Source organism: Sarcophilus harrisii, chromosome 5 (assembly GCF_902635505.1).
Source record: "Sarcophilus harrisii chromosome 5, mSarHar1.11, whole genome shotgun sequence".
NCBI lineage: Eukaryota > Metazoa > Chordata > Mammalia > Dasyuromorphia > Dasyuridae > Sarcophilus > Sarcophilus harrisii.
In genome coordinates this window covers 64304008-64321052 of record NC_045430.1, presented here as the reverse complement: position 1 = coordinate 64321052, position 17045 = coordinate 64304008, and the positions used below count along the sequence as shown (strand labels likewise).

Sequence of the window (17045 nt, the reverse complement as noted above, 5' to 3'; positions counted from 1 at the left end):
TAGTACAGATGGGATATAAGGTTTTGGGAGAGAGGGAGGTATGGGAAGAGGGAACAGATATGTTTAAAATTAACATGGTGCATTTTTTCCAGTCTCATTTCTCACTGTCATTTAGTATGTCCAAATAAAGCCATTAGCCGGTGCTTAAGTTTACACTTTGTTGCCTACAGATGTACAGGGATCTTGATGCTGACAACCGTGGCAAGCAGAGTCCCCACTCTGAAAGGGTAAAAAGCATGAGCCCATCGCATGAGGTGCTGAGAGGTTATACACAATTGGGGTGCAAAAGGATGGGAAGGCACTGTGGAGAGTAGAATGCCCTCTGGGTTGCTTTTTGCACTCTTGCTACTCAAATAAAAAACAGATTTCATTTGGAATTTGTTAATAAGGAAGATTCAGCACAGACCATGCTTCCAGGACAACATAGCGCTCAGAATCTATGCTAATGATGATGTATTTATTTCTGCTACTCTACAGATTCCCGATGGCTTTTTGTTTTCCACCTTTCTATTTTCTCTCATGGTCATATCTCTCATTCTCTTTAAGTGTGTCATAGCTATAGTGGAACACAATTGATTAATTCCATGGTGAGCTTTTGAGAACACTTTTATTAAGTAGATGTCATTCACTCTGCCTTTTTGACAGCTATAATATCTTGGGCATGGGGATAGATAAAGATAGTGGGGAAACCACAGCTTTTACTGTTGTTGAGAATTTTAATGTTAAGGAGATGGCAAGAGAAGGAATGCTGGAAACAGCGATGAAAACTGTTTACTGGATTATTTGATTGATCATTTGGAAAATCAGGACTTAAACACTGAACCTTGTCATTAAATATTACTTACATGAGCCAAATTATCCAATCAACATGCTGAATACAAGAACTTCATTTGTCATTAGCAGAAATTACCATTTAGTCTAAGTATATAGATATGGAGGATGTAAAGGATGATTACTTGCCATTGAATACACACCAAAGTCTGTTCTCTCTGCTTTGTTTCTAAACATATAAGAAGACATTTAGGGCTGAGAGTTCATTTATATTCAAGTATGTGTGGAAGCAAAGTAATCTCATAACCCACCCTCTTTACCTCAGTTACTTCTTCAAATCAAGAAGAGGAAAAAAAGCTGCATATATAGCTGTTGTGGAGTGTATGATCAAGAATTAAATGAGGATTGAAAGAAATCATTTTGTCTCTTCATAGTCTGTATTTCTTTTAAACTTTTTTTTTTAATCAAGTCTTTTACAAAATCAACTTTTCTATTTACATATCAACCCATTCTCTCAAAAAGGAAGCTAACTTCATTGAGAAGGTAGTAACCTATATGTGAGGGGAGGCTGAGGTTTCTTTTTGGTCATTTAAATTTAGTGGGGTTAGAATTTAGAGATTAAAAAGGTGAAGGGTACGGAAGAGACATGTCTTGGAGTTTTGCCCTCAGAAGATAATGAGTTGGATGTGGTTTTCCTTTCTTTTTGGAAAAGACTAATTCTTTGGCTTCATTAATGTACTGGGCTGTAGTCCAATCATTTTGCAGGGACCTCATTTTCAGTGTCTCTTTAAGCCCTGTTCATTATCTTGTTTGTGACCTTACTTACACTCACATCTCCTTTTCCTTCACCAAATAACATTATCTTTGCCTGTTATATCTCCTGAGGGAGGCTGATTTTCTTTCTTCTTGTACTGTTACTTCCTTCAGTGAAGTCACCAAGTTTTTTTTCTGGTGGCCTTGTAGTTGAAGCTATCCTGAATATTGAGGGCAAAGAATGTTTGTTTCTGGAGCAAAGGCCTACAGAGCATTAGGCGACTGCTGCCCAGTACTGTTCTCATCCATTTGTCTGTTAATAAAGCTATAGAGAGTGATAGGAGTGTGTCTTCTTGGAACTGCACTAGCAGAAAATGTGATCACTCCAATATATTGCTTCCTTTAGGAGATTTTAATATTAAATCTGCCCAGAAATGTTGGATCTGTAAGTATAAATAATAATCAAGGGAATATAAAAGCTTGAAAAGGTCCAGGTTTAGTTAACCATATCATTGAAATAGCAAATCCTTTAATTGGATTTTTCTGTCAAAAAAGATCTGATCTATGGTAAATAAAGGATCAATGGCTTGGGCTTTTTTATCCTGATTTTTTCCTTCAAGCTTCAGTAGGCTCTTAGCAAGTATGATTAATGGAGAAGGCGATAACTTTCCTTCTTTGCATTTATTTTGTTCTTTTACTTAGGCTTTTTTAAAGCCAATGGGAGAAGCCCACTTTCCTCAGATAACACAACTCTTGTTTAGTGTGGAAATTTTTCTGAGTGCATAACTGGGCTTATAGGGAGATGCTTGTTATAAGCTACATCTTCCCTTCATCTTAATTTTCTTGTATTCTGTGTCACTTTCTTAGAGTGCAACAATCATGAGGATGAATGATTTTGTCTAGATGATAAATATATTTAATTTTAGATTCCACTTTCTAGGAATGATAAGCTAGAGATTATCCAAAGGAGAGCAATCAGATTGAAGGGCATTCATCTCCATCCAAGGATCTATTGTAGGACCTGATGGAATCTCATTTAGTATAATAGAATATCTGAAGGACTCGATATAAAAGAATAATTTCACTTGTTCTGCTTGCATTCTGATGGCAGAATTGGAAGCAGTGGATGTAAATTGCAGAAAGACAGATTTAAGCACAACACAGGGACAAATTTCTAGCCATCATAGCTGTCCAAGAGAAAATGAGTAGACCCTCGAACTCATCTTCACAAAAAGTTTTTAAGTGAAGGCTTGTGGATATTGATATCTGGATTCACTTTCAAGAACAGATTGACCGAGAGAGCTTTTTGACCAGCTTTTCAACCATGAGATGGTACCATGGAAACAAAGCTGGTTTTCAGGCAGCTTACTAACTGCTTTCTGGCTAGCTTCAAAAATCATAGTAATCTGAAGTAGTTTGCTTTCCAGCAACCAAGGATGCTTCTCTCCTGGTTCTCTGTAATTTTAACATTATTATGAGGCTGAGAGATTTAACAGGGCTAAGTTTTTGTTTTTTGTTTTTTCTCTAATCAGGCTTGAACTCTGAATTTACCACTTCCTTTGATTTTTTTTTTTCCTCCATGTTTCATTTTTTTTTCTTTTTAGCAAGAAACTGAACCTTCTCGTCGATTTTTTGTTGAGCAATGGGAGCTTTCCCTTAGCCTCCGTTCCTCCAATCGTCCTGCCTCACCTTCCTCTGACTCCCTCCGACAGGTAGCATGCCTGAGTTTTGGCAAAACCACTGTTGGATGTATGGCCATTGCTCACCTCACACCAATTAATGTAGTCACAAGAGGTTTCTGTCCAGAGGGGATTTGACAGAACCTCTAACTGGTTTATCTCCTTTTTAAGAACCCAAGAGAATGTGTCTGTGTCTATGTTTGTGTTTGTGTATCCCCATGCATAAATGAATGAAATAAGCTGCTAATTTTGGCCATACTCTGATCATATACTAATGAAGTAGATTTCAAGTGATTATTTTTCCTTAGAAATTGTTTTTGTCTATATTTATTAGAAAATCAGATCTGGTGAAGGATTGGAAATTTTTCCTTAAAGAGAAATATATTTATTGTAATAGAATTTAAAGCATAGTGAATGGTGTTCATAGGAATATGTATGTGTTTAATTATGTGTTTTGGTGTGTCTAATTTGGATTCATAAAAAATCAGTCCTGACATTTCCCATACTAAAATTTATTAGATCATGGAATGCTTTAAGGAAAATTAGGCCTTTTTAAAAACTGTTTTTTACTCATATCATAACGTGTGTGTGTGTGTGTGTGTGTGAGAGAGAGAGAGAGAGAGAGAGAACATAAATATTACTAAGTTTTAACAGTTCCATAACAGCAAAGTTAAAAAAAAAAAAATAGAAATTGGCAAATAGTTTCTACCACTTCCCCAGAAATGCTTGATTCTGTTAACATATTGCTGCTATTGAAATGAACCCAACTGAAACACAAAGACGGCCCTGGACCATAATAACTTCAAAGGGTTGCTAGTCAGTATGTTAGTGCTACTGCCAAACCTGGAAGGACCTAAATCTTTGAGGAAAGCTTACTTAATTTCCTAGTCCACTGTTTTTGCTCTCTGGTTTATGCTTAATCTTGTCTGCTGTGGAATGATAAATAATGTAATTATCTACTACCTCTGTTCTTATTATTGTACTACCTTGTTGCCTCTATTTGTTCTTTGTCTTTACTAGGCTTAAAAATTTCTCCATTGTCTCTAATTTTTTAAAACTTTGGATTTGAATTTGCATTTCAATTTTCATTACTTCTAATAATAATAATAGAAATCATTGATGGACTAAGGACAATGACCTTGAAATATGGTTCTTGGCTTAAGACTGAAGATTGCAATGATCTTCCCAATCCCAACTAAATTGTGGATGACTTTCTTATGTATCTGATTGGACTGTGGCATTCATATTTTTAAAGTTATCTTTTATCTAGAATGAGCACTTCCCTTGTTTATCCTCAGCTCACTCAGGTGCTCTTGTTGAGTTACATACCCTTTCTCTTTTGAAAAAATTGTTCAACTTGGACTAATCTTAGCATGACAGCTGCTTCTGGATGGCTCTGAGTTGGAGGTTCTCTCTTTAACTACCTCTAACATTTGGCATATATGCAACTGATTGGAGTTCTCTGCTTTAAAGTAACATTATATGTTAGGATCCAGGCAGTTATCCACCAGAAAGGTTGAACTGAGCAAAGAGAAATTATGTACACCAATCTACATTCTTACATACAGTGAAATAAATATTCAAAACTGATATTGTATAGTCTATGTAATTCTTCAACCAGCTTCTAAGAGATGTAAACTGTAAATTTTATTCTAAATGTTGTGGAATTTTCTACCTTTTATTCCATTTTTGCCCAAAATGATAAATTATTTCAATTTTTTTTCACATTTTTGGCCTAGATCAAAAATAGCTCAACTTTTCCAAGACACAAATTTGAACTAATTGAATAAAATGATAGCATCCAGTCAGAATATCCATCCCAGCCAGGAAAGCTTTAGCTATGGCACCTTTATTTGGAAGCATGTTTCTGTGAATGTACCCTTCCTGATGTTTCATGAGTTTAAACAGAAATCAGTTTTGGATGGTTCTTCCAGATAAAAACTGGGTGTGTTTGCAGGTTTGACTATATTCTGAGGCTGTCACTAAAAAAGAGAAGGAAACATGATATAGTTTCCCTGGGAAACCAGAGATTTGCATTCTCATTCTATTTCTGGCACTGTCTCCCAGTCTCTGTGTGATCTTGGGGAAATCACTTATCTGGACTTTACCTTCCTTATTTATAAAAATGAGAGGAATTTGATCAAATAATTCATAAAGAGCCTTCAGGCTTTAACTAATAGTTATACTGTGAGTGTAATTGGAGATTGTTACCTACTTTTTATATGTAGAAAGGACCCTTGAAAGGAGTGATATATTCTAGAAGCACAGAAACCCTCCAAACATGGAACCACATGTCTGGATGAGACCGAATCCTTTAGACCTCTCTATGTAGTTCCTGCTGTTTTTAGAATCCCTTTTTATCCCCTTGTGTCTTTAAGCGTTGAAATTCTCCAAAAAGAGTGATTACCGGGTTTCAATGTAGTTAACATAATTTTTTATGCTTTTTTTTTTTCTTTGACAGTTCTGCTAAAATTAGTCTTTATGTCATCACTGACACCCGTTTCCTTCTTATCACCCCACCTGGTTATCTTGCTTTCAGGCACTGTGCTGGCATGGTTTGTCTGCTGCACCTTTTTCTCACTTTATATCTTTTAAAAACATTTCCTGTCTTCTTAATTTATTTTTTTGTTTTCTCATTTTCCTTAATTTCCTGGTTATTTTATGTCCTCCAACCAATAGAAGTATATAAAGATGTACACGGGCGGAGTGAGCTCATTGGCTGAGCAAATAGCCAATCAGCTTCAAAGGAAAGAACAGCCCAAAACCCTTCTAGACAAGAAGGAACTGGTAAGAGACGTTCCAAGGGTTCTGTGTGTTTAGACATAACATAAAGCTATGGTAAAATGAACTGGTTAGTTGTCCTCTTATATTGGTGATTTTATACTCTGCCAAAGCCTAGTGTGATTACCTTTTTAAACTTAAGAATATTTGAATTATAATAAGCAAATAAGAGGCTGAAAATACCCATGAGAAGAAATGTATGAGTATTAAAAGTATTAAGTTGTCTTGTCCTAGGAAAGAGTTTTTCCCTTCACAGATGTCAATTCATGAAAGAACACAAGTATGGACGTGTTCATCAGAAAGGGAGTGACATCTCTCTATGACTGCCATCCTCAGTCGTTTGATATTTTTTGATCCATCTATCATATACTATGGGTATGATACTGCTTCCGTGATGAAGTGAACTGTGTTGGAAGTAATGCTTCTCAATCTTTGGGGAGCCAAGATTCCTTTTGAATGATGCTCTAATCATTTGATTGCCCCAAGTTCTTGTTGTGGCTTTATTGGTTAGGACTGGTTAGTGGTACAAAGGACAATGTACAGCTGCTGGTATCCCTTTCTGGAGTGCAAGTAACCCTAAAAGACAATGACTCTGACCTGTTTTTCCCCTCTTCTTCCCATCCTGTTTCCCACAGGGCTCTTTGAAGAAGGAGTTCCCCCAGAATATAGGAGGTAGTGATATTTGCTATTTCTGCCACAAGCGAGTCTATGTGATGGAGAGGCTAAGTGCTGAAGGGAAATTCTTCCATCGAAGCTGCTTTAAGTGCGAATATTGTGCTACTACCCTGCGCCTGTCCTGCTATGCCTATGACATTGAAGATGGTAAGAAACAACTTCTTCTCCAGGCATTAGAAGTCATTATTGTACTTCCTGACTGTGTACTTTGTACATTATTGTATTTTCTGACTACTTGCAGACTGTGCTGAGTCTGATCATGGAGGCACATGCTGCTGGGGATGCTGACAGTCAGATCCCAATCAGGAGTTCTAAGGGTGGTGATAATGGTGAAGATGATAACTAGCATTTATATAAGGTTTTCCTTGTGCTAGACAGTATGCTAAGTGCTTTACTAATACCTCATTTGATCCAATCAAATTATTTACAAGTTTGCCATTTAGTAAGCATTAACATAACAAACCTGGGAGTGGAAGGCCACCGAGCTGCCTAAGGAAAGGGGAACTTACTGGGTTGGAAACCACAGGTCAAAGCTTCCATGCAGATCAGCCTTTGGATCAGAGTCTCGAGTGATCCCCCTTGCATTTTAAACCTGATTGAGGGATTCAGTGAAAAACAAAATAAATTTTTCTAGGCCTTCTTCTCGCTTTATAATTCCCCTCTTAGTGACCTCATGGACTCTCATAGATTTAATCATCACTATGTAGGTGACTTAGATGTATAAAATGAAGCCCAGTCACCTCCTGTGTTGGTCTTAAATATAGTGGATGTTTCAAAACCTGATGACCCAGAAAAATCTCAAACTCAATATGACAGGAAAAAAAAACTACTATCCCTTCTCCAGATTTTCCTATTTCTGTTGAAGGTCACACCTGAATAAATTCATATTTTTCTCAACTTTTCATGCTCCCTCACCCCACCTATTCAATCTTTCCAAATCTTGCTATTTTCATATCCAATCCCATCTCTCTGCTCACAAAATCACCACCTTAGTTGAGGCCTTCATCACCTCTAATCTAGATTATTGCCAATTCCTAATTGGCCATTCTGTAGCCAGTCTCTCACTAATACAGTCCAAAGTGATTTTCTTTAAGTAGGATCTTGACACATCCCTTCTCACTCAAAAAAACCTCTCTAAGTCCCTATTATCTCTAGAATAAAATCTAAACTCTTTTACACACTTTTACGGTGGATTTTAGCATGAAATAGATTTTCAGAGCATTGAACTTTGTTTTTAATCAGCTAATCAGCAATACTTAATGGACACTTATATGATCATGATATCAGTATAATATAATAATAATGACAAGTAACATTTATATAGGATTTACAAAGTATCAGTCACTGTGTTAAGCACTTGCAATTTTTAATCTCATTTCATCCTCACAACAACCTTAGGAGGTATGTCTTATTATCCCTATTGTAAGAATGGAGAAACTGGGACAAGCATCAGTAAAGTTTGCTTAGGATCCCAGAGCTAGTTAAGAGTGTGAAACTGGGTTTCAACCTGTGTCTTCTTGACTTTGGGCCCAAATTTCTATAAGTGACTACTATTTACATATCAACATTATGCCAAGGTGCTGTAAAAGAAGAAAAACTTCCAACTTTCCATGTTATAAGGAACCCCATTAAGAAGCTAACAATTTAGGGAAAAAATCTATATAAACAGCAGATAACACAGGATTAGGTTATTAAGTAAAAGAACAGATTATTAGAGTTATTAGTAAAGGATTTCAGAGGCAATTGAAGAGAGATGAAGTTGTCAGAATGCTTTGTAGAAAAGTTGTCATCTAAATGTACATGAGCAAGTGTGATTGAACAAAACGAGCCAAATGTAGCAGTAGAGATGAGCTCCCTGAAAAGCTCCCTGAAATTCCAATGGATTTGGGATGGAATATGCCATTCACATCCAGAGAGAGAACTATGGAGACTGAATGTGGATCAAAGCATAGTATTTTCACTTTTTGTTTGTTTTTCTTACTCAGGGTTTTTTTCCCTTTGGGTCTGATTTTTCTTGTGCAACATGACAAATGCAGAAATGTTTAGAAGAATTATACATATATCAGATTATTTATTGTCTTGAAGAGGGGGAAGGAAAGGAGAAAAATTTGGAACATAAAGTTTTACAAAAACAATTAGTATACTATCTTTATATGTATTTGGAAAATAAAAAATACTATTGATTTTTTTTTTTTAAGAGAAATGTGTTTATCCATTTAAACAAAAAACTAGTCTAACCAAAGCAAAGTGATATGTCTAAAAAAATAGGATGATAGATTTTAGAACTGGAAGAAGTAATATTTAGAGACAATTGAACCCATTCCCTTCATTTTATAGACAAGAAAATCAAGGCACAGAAAGATTGTGATTTGGCTGAAGTCACACACATCTTGTATTTAGCTGAGGCAGGATTTAAATCTTTCTGACTCCCACGTCCAGTCCCTATCCATTAAAAGTCACAGAAAGTGCTGGTATGGTAACTAAAAAGGATAAGAGAAGACTCAAGGAAACATGGTCTTCTTCAGATATTTGAATGACTGTAAAATATTTTAGAGCTTGCCCTGGATTCCCCTGTGTCCTCAAAACAGGGTTAGTGACTTTATTAGTACTGTCAAGAGCCAACTGCTTTTTGTCCTGAAGATAGTAAACATGATGCTTGAGAACAAGCTGACACAGGCCTTGGCTGGTGGCTACTGAAATTGTTGATGACTTAGGTTTATCCCTTTGAGGTAGAAATAGTTTTCTACTTTCTTTCTCTGAAAGAAAGTGTTGTGTGTTTAGATCCTTTCTTACTCAGTTCATAAACCTCTTTTCTTTGGCTTTATCATAGACAGTGGTAGCCTTGGGCTGGTACCTCATGTTTATAGAGGAATTATCAAGAAACTCACTCATGTCATTGTTGAGAAGCTCTTGCCTGAGGCTTTTAGTGCCCCATTTATCAGTAGCAGATTCTCTCATTGGACTTCAGTATCTGGCAGCATTCACTCCCTTGGTGTTTTTCAGTATGAATCTTTTTACTTAAAGAGCCATTCATCAGTTTGATTTCTCTCAGATAATATGGATCCTCTAGTTTTCAGAGAAGATTTTAAGGAAACATGTTACTGCTTGTTTCTTCTCTAGAATACAAAGTGGGGGGGGAAAAAAAAGGAAGTGCAATTTTGATTAAGATGTAGCTGGAAGGAGGTTTTGTTTTTTGGGTTTAGGGATTTTTCTGTTAAGGAATTATCACATTCAATAGTCTTATTTTTAGGAACATGGTTGAAATTTTAAAGCATTTTACTTCAATTCTATCCTATTTTGAAAGAAACTAGGTAGTTCACAATGAGGAGGGAAATCTAGGGGAAAGACAGCTAGATTTGGAGTCACAGAAGTCCTGGTTTCAAATCCTAATTTTTTTTTTTTTTTTTTTTAATCCTAATTTTATTACTACCTTTGTCACCTTTTAGGCAAGATTAACTCCGAGGTTCTCAATAAAGTGGGTTGGACTCAGTGACCTCTTAAAATCTAAAATACTAACTGTAATGACATATTTTATGTACCAGCACAATACAAAATGAGAACAAGTAGGTAGAAAATATAAGGGGACAAATTTTGGCTCGGCACAAGGAAGAACCTTCTCACAATTAGAACTATTTGAAAATCAAATTTTTTGAGGTAGTGTTTCCTCTTCACTATATATTTTTAGTTAGAGACTAGATGATGTTTATGGATGTTTTAGGCAAGATTATTTGTATTGAATAAGAAGGGCATTGCATCTCAAAGATCCTGCGATTGAGTTCACCTCCAAGATTAACAAAAAACAGATGAACAAAATTATTTGTACTTAAGAGGTTCACCATTTTGCCCATGCCCCTGATTTTCCTCCATTCTACTCCAAGATGGCTTTTCACAGGAACTCTGCTGCTTATAAATTTTTTTTTTTTTTTTAACCACTATATTTCTCGCCAAAAACTAGTTCATTTTCAGTTGTTGCCAACTCTCAAGACTTAGGACTTCAGATTAGACAGTACGTCATGTCTTTTCCCTGTTATCTGGACAGCTGTAGTCTTACAATTGTGTCTTGAGGATGTTGTTGTATTTGGAGTTGCTGAAGAGAAAGCACATGCTGGAATGTGGCCTTTGCAACTTAAGACAGAAGAATATTCAGTGACAGCTTTGCTTTGTCTTTGGGCCTACTCTGTAGCTACCATTTATTTTCTTGCCAACTTAGACATTCTATACTTAAACATACTTTCCTTACTTATATAATGTCATTTAGGTCCTTTAACTAACAAACATATAAAATCAATGATAAGACTTGGACTGGTTTTTCCTGCATTCTCATTCATGTCTTAGGACTTCTAATGAATACATTTTCAGATATTTATATATTTAATTTATAGTGTTTGCTATGTGCCAAGTACTGTGCAGAATGTTGGGAATATAAATACAAGCAAAAAGAAAGAGTTTTTGCCCTTAAGTAGCTTACATTCTAATGGGGGAAAGCAACAATTCCATCCAGCTTCACTCTGTTGAATTTCTCCATCATGCCCTCAAGAACCTCATTATCTAACTCTCCTGCCCCCAAGCTTTTAAATGTGTGTATAATCATCCTTAATTAGAGGGCAGAGACTTATCTTTTTCATATTTTTATCTCTAATGTTTAACACAGTGCCTGACACATAGGAGAATTTTAATAAATGTTAACTGACTGATTTATGGTCAACTAGCATTAAGCATTGTTCTAAGTACTAGAGATACAAAGAAAAAAAATCCTGTTTTCAAGAAGTTCATAATCTAATAAGAGAGATATTGAAATTAGGATTTGAAAAAAAAGTATACATTTTTTTGCTGTTTGATCTGTGTTTTGATAAGTTACAGTTTATTGATTTATACTTAAAGGTGTGAGGTTATGCCCATAGAATCTTGACTTTCCTAACTTCCTTCAAGGCTTGGCCAAGGTACTCCCTCTTCACAGTCCCCTGCAAACTGGCTATTATTGCTTTCAAATTTTTACTTTATTTGCCTACATGCAGATTGTCTCTGTGGTAGAATGTAAGATCCTTGAAGGTAGGGACTATTTTGTTTCCGTTTTTTTTTTCCAGCATTTAGAATAGTTCTTTATGCATAGGAAGCCTTTAATAAATGCTTAAAAATTAAATAGAGCCAATTATTAAATAGCGGGAAATAGCAACTATAAAATTTCATAATCATCAAATATGTTTTTTTCCATGCCTTCCACTGTTCTGGGAATATTAACAAACCTTCAAAGAAATCAAGTGACTTACTCCACATCATTAAGAAGGCTGTTGGCCAAACAAAGTAGAATTCATGTTTCCTCCTAACATAGTCAAATCAAATAAGCAGAGGTCCAGAGCTTAGAAGAAATCCTAGTATGACCAAGTAAAATATTTACAACCCAAAATTACAAGCTATAAGATTGTTATTCTTTTAACTTCTAATGGTTCTTGACAACAGATGCATCATCTCTGTGACACTAGTTGAACTGGCAAGAACTAGTGGAAAATTTGTGAGCTGGGAAAAATATTCTATGGGCATGAATGTTTTTTAAATCTAACTGTAAAGCTGCTATAAAGCATGCCCCTCTCCTCTCTCAGTAGACCTCTTTGGGTTCAGTCAAAGGGGAAAGAGGAAGTTTTTGAAGGAAAAGAAAGAGTGGAGCAGGTGATCAGGTGAAGGATAAAAGGAGACAAATCAAAAATAATAACAATAATAAGGCATTCAGTCCATTTTTATTTCTACCCAATTTTGGAGTTATCTCATTTTGGCTTTGAGAAGAAAATATCTAAAAAGGGAAGATATTCAGTTTATCGAAGCTTTTTTCAGGAACTATTTCTAATAATGTTGAGGTTCTAGGACTGCTGGACCTTTGAGATTTTATAACTATTGCCCAAGAAGAGGCCAAAGGTTAGAAACCCTAATGAAGCACTAATCCAGGGGTCCTCAAACTTTTTAAATAGGGAGCCAGTTCACTGTCCCTCAGACTGTTGGAGGGCGGGACTATAGTAAAAACAAAAGCTTTGTTTTGTGGGCCTTTAAATAAAGAAACTTCATAGCCTTGGGTGAGGGGGATAATCTCAGCTGCCGCATCTGGCTCGCAGGCCCTTTGAGGACCCCTGCGCTAATCTGTTTCAGAATTCACCTCACTTTCTGAGGCACCCCAGGTGCAATCAGTTTCCCTGAAAATGGCTCTTTTAGCCTTCTTGCTTAGCTGCCCCACACCCTCAGCCGCCATTTCCCTCCCCCATCCCTTTCTAGTTATATTCATTACTGCTTTCCCCAGAAATGCAACTTCCAGCTTTTCATGTGATCCAATCTTTGTTCTTTATACACTACTGCTTTGTTTGTAGATGATACCAGGCAAGCCTCGAATCTCTGCTCTGGGAACTGTTTGGGATTTGGTTCAGTGACTTTCAGATGCCAAATGAAATAGGCTCCTGCTTCAGGCAAAAAGGGGAGAGACTAGTTAACATCAGTTTATAGGGGCCAGTTATCTCCTTGGGATTAGGTAGCTGAGGAACTGAGTGGGTATGTATAGATAAAAGAGAAAAGTCTGAAAAAAGACTGGCACAGATTTCAAGTTAGTATAACAATTTCTGTTGATTTCTATCCTTATTTCATACTGCCCACAGGTAAATTCTACTGTAAACCTCACTATTGTTATCGACTTTCTGGATATGCACAGAGGAAGAGACCAGCCGTGGCTTCTCTATCTGGGAAGGTAACATATAATTTTACTTCATTGGGTATTGGGAGAGAGGAGGGAAAGAACCATTGAGTCCCATTTCCGGGTGGGGCCAAGGTGAGGAATTAGAATAAAATAATACCTCACTGAATATTGTAGAGTTAGTTGGGTAGCTGGTGTAACTCATATGCATATCTTAAAGGACAGGAACTTCAGGAAAACCTATTAGAGACATTCCTATAAAAGGGATCCAGCATCAGTTAATCAAATAATCCAGCAATCAGTTAAACAAAGTTAAAAAACTAATTTTCAAAGGAAATTGGATTCTATGCTTTATTCAGGTTCTGTAGGCAAAATTTGGAGATGGGTGTGCCAGTCTTTTCTGGCTTTAATCCATATAATAGTATTTATGTGACATAAAAATAGAATCCATGCTGCCTGAGACAGTTTCTTTGGGAATGGCATTGGAATCACATTTGATAAAAACTCATTGCTTCTCTTTATCTTACTGTGAGATGTGCCTATGTGGAAAAGAGACAGAAGTTAAATATTTTTTTGTTAGTCCTTTTAATCATCTTCCTTCTCTAGATTTTGATTCACTGAGGGCATCAGTAGCCTCCTGAGTTACTATTTTGGGAGAGTTGGAGTTTCTTTTGAGGGGGGGGGGGTTGTTTTGTTTTTTGCAACAGCAGCTGACCCCCTTATTTCCTTCAATCTTGTTTATAAAATAGATTTCACCCACTGAAATGGGTTCCGTAGAATGACTAGAAAAGATTTCACTTTCCTGTTTTGATGATTTTGGACAGGATACTTAAATCTCTCTAAGTCTCAGTTCTCTCCCATCTATAAAATGGAGATAAAACTTATAATTGTTGTTTATTTCATAGGGTTATGTTGAGGGAAGGTGTTTGTAAACTTTCAAGCATCATGCATCTTTGAGATTAGATGATATTGCTTGTCATCACTGTTTTATTTTTTTAAGTTTCTTTATTTTTGAGAGGCAGTAGGAGTTAAGTGACTTGTCCAAAGTCATACAGCCAGTAAGTGTTGAACTCGGGTCCTCCTAACGCCAAAGCCAGTGCTCTATCTCCTGCATCATCTAACTGCCCCGTCATCGTCTTCGTAGAAGCTGGAGTGAAAGCTTAGGTGGGGCTAGGATTTGACTACTAGTTACTTCCAAGATGAATCTGGCCCAAATCATGAAATATCTTATCTAGCCATTTTTAGAATCTGATATTTGTAGGGCATGTCTATTACCAGGTGTGAACAAATCCCACAATAGTGCAATAAAGTGCTAGACAAAGATTTGTGGGCTCTGTTTCTTTCTAGTCTTATATCCTGGATTTTGTTTGGAATCTCTTGTTTTTTTCACAGAATTTAAAACCGTCACCTATTGACTTTGCTTTCCTAGGAGACTAAAGGACCCTTGCAGGACAGCGCTACAGCGGACAGAACTGGACGGTCCAACTCTACCACCAGCTCCGTGGAGAGGACTCCAGGTAGCCTCGCTTCCTTGTTTGGCTGGGTGGTGCAGTACTCCCTTGGTCTCTATGACAAAGCCAAGGGGATGAGCCATCGACTCCAAAGCACCATTTCCTCGCTTGGGCACCAGGTAGCCCAAAACCCTTTGGACTCCTTTTTCATGTGTCAGCTGCTTGCTTTTGCAGTCCCCTTTCTCTATGTACTATACATATTACTCATACAGATTGTGGGGGAATTTCGGTGGCAAACTGCCAGCCCGTAGAGACCCAGTCTGGAGAGCTGTTAGAAATTGCTGCTAAATTAGCTCTGAGCCCTGAGTCCATCAGGGAAATTGTGCGGATCTTCTCCGTGTCATTGACCCCAGGTGAGAAATCTGGAGGAACAAAGTCTTCATGTAGCTGGCCATTTTGGACTCTGTGGGAATATTATTTTGGAATTGAGAAGCCTCACAATCTGGATTTTTTGTTTTGTTTTGTTTACACTTAAATTCTAGAGATCCTTCTGTCTTCATCCTTTCATTAAGTGTCTGGATAAGATGCTGATGCTATATTTGGTTCCTAACTGGTTCCTAAAACACACACCCAAATTTTGTCTATTTTGTGGTCAATGCTACTTCTTCCCTTAATTGTGGAGAGTCTTTCATTGACCATCCCTAACAACATCAGCATGCATGTTAGTGCCACTGTCATTATCTTTAAAGGTACTTTTCTAGTTCTGAGGAACAATATGGCAAGGGACGACCAGAATGGATGTGAACTGGGAGGAAGAAGAAAGTTTGTCCTTGGATAAATATCCTATGATTGGAAATATGTTTTATTCTTAAAATTGGTTTTTGTTGTATAGATTAAGGCTGTGTTCATGTTTGCATATAAGAGATTTAATTGCATATATCCCTCTTTTATAAAAAATAATAATAATAATAATAATAATAATCTTCCACTCGGCCATTTTAGAGTATATCGTTTTACCATGGGGGAAAAAAGACTTTAGATTTTTACCAGGAAATTGGGTTTTAAAATTAAAGAGTATGGTATTAGTAAATATTTAGGGTTGTAAACTTGTTGGTAATAAAGGTGACAGTGAAAACAGGAAAGATTGTCCTATTGCACATCTTCTCAAAGATAACTCTTCCCTGCACCTCAGGGTCTGTAGAGATAATTCTGTGGAAATGGGCTGGGCAAGAATGGCAAGGGTGGATAATCAGTATAATTGAGCCACGCCACAATCTTGTGCTATCTGTGCCCATCCTATAAATCTAGGAAAGGTTTTCATTTACTATTTCTGTGAGACCAACATTTTATAGAGTAAGGTTTAACCCTTAGCATTCCTTGACACCCTTTTCTCTGATAGATGGAGTATTAATAGCTCTCCACAGTTGACATGAGATTATCAAGGAAGATAGTATTTCTATTGGGGAAAAACTGGAAACCTTTTTTCCTTAGATGTTTTTGATGTAAATAAGAAAGCTAACTTATGAATTACATATACTGATCAGTGTAGGAGACTTCCAGAGGAATGATTTATTTTGAGTTGGTGAAAAAATTTGGAGGCACTAAACTCACAAAGCTATCTTTGAAAAGAATTGAACTGAATTTTAAACAGATCATTCCTGTTATATCACAGTGTATTCCAATTTTGGTTTCTATTCTTGCCAACTAGTTGAGAAAATCATAATTTTATGGTTCACAACAGTTTAATTCTTCTTTTAGGTCTATATTTTTGGCTTGTGTTCCCTATATTAATTACTGTTTTTACTACATTGTGGTCTGTAAAGGATATATTTAGTAGTTCTACTTTTGAACATTTATTTATAATTTCTCTGTGCTCTAGCACAAAGATCTCCAAACTTTTTGGACACAGATATACATATACACATATTCATAAATTATATACATGTCTATTGTAAAATAGAAACCAAAAATTAGAATTTTAATAGGAAGAGATAGATGATTTTTTTTATTTCTTAATTATATAAAACCCCTTTTTACTCATTAAAAATTAATATTTTAATAATAGTGGTATGATTGAATTGATTATTTTTAAAATCTTGGTTTAGCACTTCATTAATATGGCAATTCAAAAATCTCTAAGCCCATTTAATTTTGATGCTTTTTTTTGAAAGCTATCATAGCTGAAATAGATCCTTCACAGAAATAGCTAATTCTGAATGGAGACTATACTTAGTAAATCACATTTATTTTTCTTTCCCATACACTAAT

The 17045-nt window shown here is 36.3% G+C and overlaps 1 protein-coding gene across 3 annotated transcripts in view; it reads left to right on the top strand.

Moving 5' to 3' along the window:
* MICAL3 (microtubule associated monooxygenase, calponin and LIM domain containing 3) overlaps window positions 1–17045 on the top strand; it is a 252128-nt gene that overhangs the window by 135679 nt on the left and 99404 nt on the right. For 2 of the 3 annotated variants that reach the window (XM_031939707.1, XM_031939708.1), the window contains exons 20-25: window positions 171–227; window positions 3129–3236; window positions 5883–5990; window positions 6620–6806; window positions 13292–13380; window positions 14756–14843. In XM_031939707.1, the coding sequence (XP_031795567.1) occupies window positions 171–227; window positions 3129–3236; window positions 5883–5990; window positions 6620–6806; window positions 13292–13380; window positions 14756–14843 (637 nt within the window). The remainder of the gene's footprint in view (window positions 1–170; window positions 228–3128; window positions 3237–5882; window positions 5991–6619; window positions 6807–13291; window positions 13381–14755; window positions 14844–17045) is intronic. The other variant, XM_031939709.1, reaches the window with a different exon arrangement.